The 9,614-nt window shown below is 43.9% G+C and overlaps 1 protein-coding gene across 1 annotated transcript; it reads left to right on the forward strand.

Moving 5' to 3' along the window:
- Window positions 1-692: 692 nt before the first annotated feature.
- Window positions 693-9,391, forward strand: LOC124019902 (phospholipase A2-like). Its single transcript, XM_046335344.1, has 4 exons — window positions 693-2,889; window positions 3,396-3,624; window positions 7,277-7,383; window positions 9,145-9,391. The coding sequence occupies exons 1-4, from the start codon at window positions 2,847-2,849 to the stop codon at window positions 9,291-9,293; spliced, it is 528 nt and encodes a 175-aa protein (XP_046191300.1). The 5' UTR covers window positions 693-2,846; the 3' UTR covers window positions 9,294-9,391.
- The last annotated feature ends 223 nt before the right edge of the window (window positions 9,392-9,614 follow it).

Here is a 9,614-nt window from a genome sequence, read left to right on the forward strand (position 1 = left end):
CCACTAGGCTACCTGCCGCCTCTACACTCTAACCACTAGGCTACCTGCCGCCTCCACACTCTAACCACTAGGCTACCTGCCGCCTCTACACTCTAACCACTAGGCTACCTGCCGCCTCTACACTCTAACCACTAGGCTACTGCCGCCTCTACACTCTAACCACTAGGCTACCTGCCGCCTCCACACTCTAACCACTAGGCTACCTGCCGCCTCTACACTCTAACCACTAGGCTACCTGCCGCCTCTACACTCTAACCACTAGGCTACCTGCCGCCTCCACACTCTAACCACTAGGCTACCTGCCGCCTCTACACTCTAACCACTAGGCTACCTGCCGCCTCTACACTCTAACCACTAGGCTACCTGCCGCCTCTACACTCTAACCACTAGGCTACCTGCCGCCTCCACACTCTAACCACTAGGCTACCTGCCGCCTCTACACTCTAACCACTAGGCTACCTGCCACCCCTACACTCTAACCACTAGGCTACCTGCCGCCTCTACACTCTAACCACTAGGCTACCCTGCCGCCTCTACACTCTAACCACTAGGCTACCTGCCACCCCTCCACTCTAACCACCAGGCTACCTGCCACCCCTACACTCTAACCACTAGGCTACCTGCCGCCTCTACACTCTAACCACTAGGCTACCTGCCACCCCTCCACTCTAACCACCAGGCTACCTGCCACCCCTACACTCTAACCACTAGGCTACCTGCCACCCCTCCACTCTAACCACTAGGCTACCTGCCGCCTCTACACTCTAACCACTAAGTCCAACACGGACAGTGTCCATGACCATGAAAGGGGTATTGAATCACAGGTATCGCCTCCTGGGTGGATGCTGTCCTCAACCCCTGTCCTAAAATCGAAATACATTTATTCTAGCCTTAAACGGGTCGGGGGACTGGCGTATGATCAGCTTCCGGGTCAACCATTTGTTTTATCGCCTATGGTAGGAGTTCCCAAACCTAAATAAAACCTAAATAAAAAAGGAGTTCCCAAACCTGTTTTGGCCCACGGCCCCATTTTGATATCTGAAAATCCTCGCGACCACAACCATGTTAAAAAACAGATGTAATTAACAGCCAATGTTTCGTTTTTAATTTGGGGCCGTGGCAGTCAATTGAAAAACATTCTAACAATATTTCTGATTGCATTCTCAACTCACCACCACATACTTCAATGTGGGGCTATGACAGTCAATTGCAAATGAGTCTGACGTAATGTACATCTCACCAGCGCCAATGAGATGGGTGTGCTTGATGCATGTCGACTCGAAGCTTCTCAAAGTCAGGATCAACCTGGATCAATATGTGTTTTAATGCAGAGGGGACCACTGAATCCAGCTTCACGCATATATGAGCTGGCAGCCTATCATATCATATCGTTTTATGGTGCTTTCACGACAACTGGGAACTCGGAAAAATACGAGGTCAAATGATGACGTCAGTGATATTTAGGTCGAAAAAGTCGGAGCTCGGAGACCTAGAAAGATGTTTGAAGTCCGAGTTGGATGACCGTTCAAAACGATTTCTCCCACAGACGGAGTTCGTTTATTTCCGAGTTCCCAGTTGTCGTAAACGCACTGAAGTCGGAGATTTCCGAGTTCCCAGTTGTCGTAAACGCACTGAAGTCGGAGATTTCCGAGTTCCCAGTTCGGAGTTCCCAGTTGTTTTGAACGCGTCATTAATACTCAGAGGGAGAGGGCAGGGTATCTGGATGTGGTTTGATGTACATAGTTTACAATCGAAGTAACCTGCAGCAGTATATCTCCGAGTTCTGTACTCGGCCCTTTTCAAGCCAGTTGCTCTCAGTGTACCATAACAATGCGTCCATATGGCAAAGAGAGACACATTGATAACTGGAGCGCAGAGGCCTGCCCGCCGTCCCACCATAGATGTAGCACCATCTGTTCGATCCCATATGGAAACTGTTTTTCTTCCATTCATCCTCGGGAATCGTGAAACGTAACAATATCTCATCGAAAATAGCATCCCCTGACATGTATAGCGAACAAACGCATGGGCATCTAGGCCCTCACTGCTAACAGCCATTTAGACAGCCTAAACTGGGGAGTTTTTGATTCGTTCAGTCAGAACATAAATACTTCGTTTAGCAATGTTATCTGAAAAAAAGCAATTGGTTTGAGTTTCTGTGCCTCTGCCTGAACACAAATAGTTTTTACCATATCAATTGCGACCGGTATTATCAAAGTCTCTGCAATAGTGTTGTGGTTTCATCGCATAATGAGCCAAGCCATTCACTGTGGGAACGATTCAAGTGCCCCGGTCATGTGCGGCCTCTGGCCCTTTCCCATGATCTAAGGCCGCTCTCTGGTTTCATCTGATCTTTTAGATTTGAAAAAGGTTCATTTAGATTTTGAAGGTTGATCACATCTTGCTTGGAGTTGGAGCTACTTATTCCTTCAAAGCGATTCATTGTTGAATTTGCGATTTCCAGTTCGATGTGTAATCTTTATGTTCAATGGCCGATAATTTCTCTAAATGATTTATCTTAATATGACAAGGATTAAAAAGGATTTGCCAGTAGATTGTCGACTGTCATGATGATGACTGCTAGTTACGATTTTGACAGTAAGATGTTGACATGATCAGTCCAATCAAAGCTACTGTAGATATAACGTGATTTGACATATATATATATATTTTTCCTAAGTCCTAAAAATGTGGGGCTCAAAACTGAATGAATGGTCGCCACTGCTCCCGCAACCCCATGTTCATATCAGTCGACTTCACGTGGAGTCGCGAGCCCTAGTTTGGGAAACGCGGTCATAAACTGACGCGTTCTAGAACAGAAGACCATTACTCGGCGCGTGGCTTGCATGGAGATGTCTGCTTTATACCTCGCTCTGCTTCTGTTCTCCGGTAAGTGTTCTGTTCTCTGTCACTTTCAGGAAAGTCGTTTTACACAATTGTATCTAAACAACAGCATTGATGTCAAATTGTATTGCGTGGTTATTTTCAGAAAAGCAAAAAAAAAAAGCTGTGCGTAAATTGGAATGGCTGCACATATGCCCAAAGGGGAGAAGGCTATAGGCTATTAATAAAAGGGATTTTCATTCTGTAAGACACAAATCAGTTTTATATATGTATTTGTCATACAGGTGAATCCCTGCATTGTACAGCAGCCTGTTGTCTGGTCTGGGACAGCCTACAGAGCAGGGGAAAGTTGGCGTGTGCGTGTTAGAATCTTACAGCAATATGAGAACATTTCTCCAAAAAACAAAGCCGTCAAATTGTACATCAATTTAGTTTGTTGCAAAGTGTAGCCTGTGTGTGTTTGTCTCTCTGTAAGTACACACACACTCACAGCGGTTATAGTGAATACATCGACCGTTTGTTTAACAATACCTTTTACAATCTAAATTTAGAGCATGTTATCGACGGGATAACCAGATCTTACGAAGGGACTGAGTTAGCGACAACACCGACAGTCACCTCCCCGTTACCGGAGCGATGGCGGCGGCGGGACAAGCGGGGCTTGTTGGAGTTGGCGGGCGTCGTTAAATGCAGCACTGGGAGGTCGGCGGTGGCTTACATCATGTATGGATGTTACTGCGGGCTGGGAGGCCAGGGATGGCCCCGAGACAAGGCTGACTGGTGAGTACCATCACACACACACAGAGCTACTACTGGACCAGGGCTGGGAGGCCAGGGATGGCCCCGAGACAAGGCTGACTGGTGAGTACCATCACACACACACAGAGCTACTACTGGACCAGGGCTGGGAGGCCAGGGATGGCCCCGAGACAAGGCTGACTGGTGAGTACCATCACACACACACACACACACACACACACACACACACACACACACACACACACACACACACACACACACACACACACACACACACACACACACACACACACAGAGCTACTACTGGACCAGAGCTGGGAGGCCAGGGATGGCCCAGAGACAAGACTGACTGGTGAGTACCATCACACACACAGAGCTACTACTGGACCAGGGCTGGGAGGCCAGGGATGGCCCCGAGACAAGGCTGACTGGTGAGTACCATCACACACACAGAGCTACTACTGGACCAGGCCCTGGTTGGCCCTGGACAAAAGTCTACTGGGACTCAGCACTTAGCCCTGGTTTAATTAAAGCCGTGGCTTGGCACAAACCCGGTTGGCACCAACTCTGATTTCTAAATACATCCACAGACCGTGAATATCTACAAACAGTGATTTCATGCTGTAATGTTCTGTCTGCCAGGGCCGGATCCAGGCATAAGCAACATAATCAGCATAAGTGGTGGCTTTTGGCCCCACCCAACAAATACATGTATTTTATTTTAGGAACTCAGTCGGTGTCTCACTGCTGAGAGTTAGAAGAGGTGTACAGTGAGAGGTGTACAGTGAGAGGTGTACAGATAGAAGTGTACAGATAGGTGTACAGTGAGGTGTACAGGGAGGTGTACAGTGAGAGGTGTACAGTGAGAGGTGTACAGTGAGAGGTGTACAGTGAGAGGTGTACAGTGAGAGGTGTACAGTGAGAGGTGTACAGTGAGAGGTGTACAGAGTGAGAGGTGTACAGTGAGTTAGGTGTACAGTGATAGGTGTACAGTGAGAGGTGTACAGTGAGAGGTGTACAGATATAGGTGTACAGTGAGAGGTGTACAGTGAGAGGTGTACAGTGAGAGGTGTACAGTGAGAGGTGTACAGTGAGAGGTGTACAGTGAGAGGTGTACAGTGAGAGGTGTACAGTGAGAGGTGTACAGATAGAGGTGTACAGATAGAGGTGTACAGTGAGAGGTGTACAGTGAGAGGTGTACAGTGAGAGGTGTACAGATAGAGGTGTACAGTGGGAGGTGTACAGTTAGGTGTACAGTGAGGTGTACAGTGAGAGGTGTACAGTGAGAGGTGTACAATTCGAGGTTGTGTGGAACAACAGCCGTTTTCCCTGTTGTTTTGACAGTCACTGAATTAGAGATGTCAGCTAACATTTTTCCGATTGGTAAATTAGTCTATCCAGTTAGAGTTGAAGTCGGAAGTTTACGTACACTTTAGCCAAATACATTTAAACTCAGTTTTTCACAATTCCTGACATTTGATCCTAGTAAAAAAAAAATGCTTTCTTAGGTCACCACTTTATATAAAGAATGTGAAATGTCAGAATAATCATAGAGAGAATGATTTATTTCAGCTTTTATTTCTTTCTTCACATTCCCAGTGTTTACATACACTCAATTAGTATTTGATAGCATTGCCCTTAAACGATTTAAACTTCGGTCAAACATTTTGGGTAGCCTTCCACAAGCTTCCCACAATAAGTTGGGTGAATTTTGGCCCATTCCTCCTGACAGAGCTGGTGTAACTGAGTCAGGTTTGTAGGCCTCCTTGCTCGCACACGCTTTTTCAGTTCTGCCCACAAATTTTATATAGGATTGAGGTCAGGGCTTTGTGATGGCCACTCCAATACCTTGACTTTGTTGTTCTTAAGCCATTTTGCCACAACTTTGGAAGTATGCCTGGGGTCATTGTCCATTTGGAAGACCCAGTTGCAACCAAGCTTTAACTTCCTGACTGATGTCTTGATATGTTGCTTCAATCTATCCACATACTTTTACACATACACATACCTCATGATGCCATCTATTTTGTGAAGTGCACCAGTCCCTCCTGCAGTAAAGCACCCCACAACATGATGCTGCCACTCCCAGTCTTCACGGTGGGGATGGTGTTCTTCGGCTTGAAAGCCTCCCCTTTATCCTCCAAACATAACGATGGTCATTATGGCCAAACAGTTCTAATTTTGTTTCATCATACCAGAGGACATTTCTCCAAAAAGTACGATCTTTGTCCCCATGTGCAGTTGCAAACCATAATCTGGCTTTTTTTATGGCGGTTTTGGAGCAGTGGCTTCTTCCTTGCTGAGCGACCTTTCAGGTTATGTCGATATATGACTCGTTTTACTGTGGATATAGATACTTTTGTACCTGTTTCCTCCAACATCTTCACAAGGTCCTTTGCTGTTGTTCTGGGATTGATTTGCATTTTTCTCACCAAAGTACGTTAATCTCTAGGAGACAGAACGCGTCTCCTTCCTGAGCGGTATGACGGCTGCGTGGTCCCATGGTGTTTGTACAGATGAATGTGGTACCTTCAGCTGTTTGGAAATTGCTCCCAAGGATGAACCAGACTTGTGGAGGTCTATAACAAAAATTCTTAGCTAATTTATTCTTATTTTCCCATGATGTCAAGCAAGAGGAACTGAGTTTGAAGGTAGGCCTTGAAATACATCCACAGATACACCTCCAATTGACTCAAATGATGTCAATTAGCCTATCAGAAACTTCTAAAGCCATGACATTATTTTATGGAATTTTCCAAGCTGTTTAAAGGCACAGTCAACTTAGTGTATGTAAACATCTGACCCACTGGAATTGATACAATGAATTATAAGTGAAATAATCTATCTGTAAACAATTGTTGGAAAAATTACTTGTGTCTTACACAAAGTAGATGTCCTAACCAACTTTCCAAAACTATAGGTTTGTCATAAAGACATTTGTGGTGTGGTTGTTGAAAAACGAGATTTAATGGCTCCAACCTAAGTGTATGTAAACTTCTGACTTCAACTGTATGTAAACTTGTAGAAAATCATGGCCAAATAGTGGCTAGGCATTCAGGGTACGTGCACAGGGGGCCTGACCTCCAGGGGGCCTGACCTCCAGGGGGCCTGACCTCCAGGGGGCCTGACCTCCAGGGGGCCTGACCTCCAGGGGGCCTGACCTCCAGGGGCCTGACCTCCAGGGGGCCTGACCTCCAGGGCGCCTGACCTCCAGGGCGCCTGACCTCCAGGGGGCCTGACCTCCAGGGGGCCTGACCTCCAGGGGGCCCCAATTGATTTTGTTAATCACACTCACAGATATCATTAAAGGTGCAATATGTGGAAATCTCTCAGCCATTTTCTGGTTGCTGAAATTCAAATAGTTTGCCTAATAGTTGACCAAATCTCGGGTTAGGACCCCCCCAAAAGGCTAGATCCGGACCTGCTGTCTCCTGTCCCATGGCCAACAGATAGTTTCTCAGACCCTCCATTTTGAGCTTGGAAAAATATGGACTGAATTCTGCTTTTGTTGATGAGCTACTACATAGTCCGAGGCTGTAGAGAACACAAGCCAAAGCCATTGTCCTCACATAATGGATTGTATAGCAGACTAGATTTACATAAAGCACTTTGAGAAATTGTACCAGAGTTAACTCCCATCAGCAACACGATTGTGTTATTTTCTGTCCACAAGGTGCTGTCACAAGCATGACTGTTGCTATGGGAAGGCTGAGAATCTGGGTTGTCAGACCAAGACGGACAAATACCAGTGGACCTGTGAGAACAAGATGTCCAACTGCGGTACAAACTACACATTCCCATAATTCAACACTGAATTTCTGTATGAACTACACATCCCCATAATTCAACACTGTATTTCTGTATGAACTACACATCCCCATAATTCAACACTGTATTTCTGTATGAACTACACATCCCCATAATTCAACACTGTATTTCTGTATGAACTACACATCCCCATAATTCAACACTGTATTTCTGTATGAACTACACATCCCCATAATTCAACACTGTATTTCTGTATGAACTACACATCCCCATAATTCAACACTGTATTTCTGTATGAACTACACATCCCATAATTCAACACTGTATTTCTGTATGAACTACACATCCCCATAATTCAACACTGTATTTCTGTATGAACTACACATCCCATAATTCAACACTGTATTTCTGTATGAACTACACATCTCCATAATTCAACACTGTATTTCTGTATGAACTACACATCCCATAATGCAACACTGTATTTCTGTACTCCTAAGCACTCTCTAGGATAGTGGTTCATCATTACGCCTAACCCTAACCTTAAATGAAGAGCTCAAAGCACATGTATGTTTATGATGTAGCCAATTCTGACTGTGGTAACCAGTAACAACCGTGGATACAAGCTGTATTTCCAGGTCTGAAGCCAAGGGGCAATTTTCCATCGATAATGTGACAAATACAGTCCTATTGCATTTTATTATGTCCTATTGCATTCTATTTAGTCCTATTGCATTCTATTTTGTCCTATTGCATTCTATTATGTCCTATTGCATTCTATTTAGTCCTATTGCATTCTATTTAGTCCTATTGCATTCTATTATGTCCTATTGCATTCTATTTAGTCCTATTACATTCTATTATGTCCTATTGCATTCTATTTAGTCCTATTGCATTCTATTATGTCCTATTGCATTCTATTTAGTCCTATTGCATTCTATTTAGTCCTATTGCATTCTATTTAGTCCTATTGCATTCTATTTAGTTTTGTTTGTCCTGGCTATTATGTCCTATTGCATTCTATTATGTCCTATTGCATTCTATTTAGTCCTATTGCATTCTATTATGTCCTATTGCATTCTATTATGTCCTATTGCATTCTATTTTGTCCTATTGCATTCTATTTTGTCCTATTGCATTCTATTTTGTCCTATTGCATTCTATTTTGTCCTATTGCATTCTATTTAGTCCTATTGCATTCTATTTAGTCCTATTGCATTCTATTTAGTCCTATTGCATTCTATTTAGTCCTATTGCATTCTATTTAGTCCTATTGCATTCTATTTAGTTTTGTTTGTCCTGGCTATTATGTCCTATTGCATTCTATTATGTCCTATTGCATTCTATTTAGTCCTATTGCATTCTATTTAGTCCTATTGCATTCTATTTAGTCCTATTGCATTCTATTTAATCCTATTGCATTCTATTTAGTCCTATTGCATTCTATTTAGTTTTGTTTGTCCTGGCTATTATGTCCTATTGCATTCTATTTAGTCCTATTGCATTCTATTTAGTCCTATTGCATTCTATTTAGTTTTGTTTGTCCTGGCTATTATGTCCTATTGCATTCTATTTAGTCCTATTGCATTCTATTTAGTCCTATTGCATTCTATTTAGTCCTATTGCATTTATTTAGTCCTATTGCATTTATTTAGTCCTATTGCATTTATTTAGTCCTATTGCATTCTATTTAGTCCTATTGCATTCTATTTAGTCCTATTGCATTCTAAGAATTCTACATTCCACACTGTGTGTTCTGTCCGGTGGTTCTAGAGTCTCTCAAGAACAGATGTGACAAGATTCTGTGCAGGTGTGACCGGGAGGCGGCCAGGTGTCTGAGGAGAGCTCCCTTCATCCCTAAATACTCTGTCTGGCCCGACTTCATGTGTGGATATGAACAGCCCACCTGTACCCGTCACTGATGCTGTTACACAGTGTGTGTGTGTGTGAGAGAGACTAGTGTTTTCTCTCGTTTGTCCTGGCTAGTGGTGTGTGTGTAATAAAGACCTACAGTACTTTACCCTCTGTCTGTCTGATGGGCACGGCCCATGGGTCTGATTAACAGTGTGATTATATCACCATGACAGACCTGGTGGGGGTGTATCATTAAGTCCATGACTGAGGACTCAGACAGCAGTTCTATAAACAGCTTGTAGACTGACATTTTCAATGTACAAAAGAAAACAGTAAGGACATTATTCTAATGGTGTGTGTGTGTGTGTGTGTTAGAGTCTAATGGTGTG

The sequence above is a fragment of the Oncorhynchus gorbuscha genome, unplaced genomic scaffold (genome assembly GCF_021184085.1).
Source record: "Oncorhynchus gorbuscha isolate QuinsamMale2020 ecotype Even-year unplaced genomic scaffold, OgorEven_v1.0 Un_scaffold_717, whole genome shotgun sequence".
In the NCBI taxonomy this organism is placed as follows: Eukaryota; Metazoa; Chordata; class Actinopteri; order Salmoniformes; family Salmonidae; genus Oncorhynchus; species Oncorhynchus gorbuscha.

Bases quoted from the DNA above. Each gene is read 5' to 3' on its own strand.
- LOC124019902 (XM_046335344.1), top strand. From the start codon at position 2,847: ATGGAGATGTCTGCTTTATACCTCGCTCTGCTTCTGTTCTCCG. The intron at 3,625-7,276 runs GTGAGTACCATC...TCTGTCCACAAG, and splicing joins CCCCGAGACAAGGCTGACTG to GTGCTGTCACAAGCATGACT. The intron at 7,384-9,144 runs GTACAAACTACA...CGGTGGTTCTAG, and splicing joins GAACAAGATGTCCAACTGCG to AGTCTCTCAAGAACAGATGT.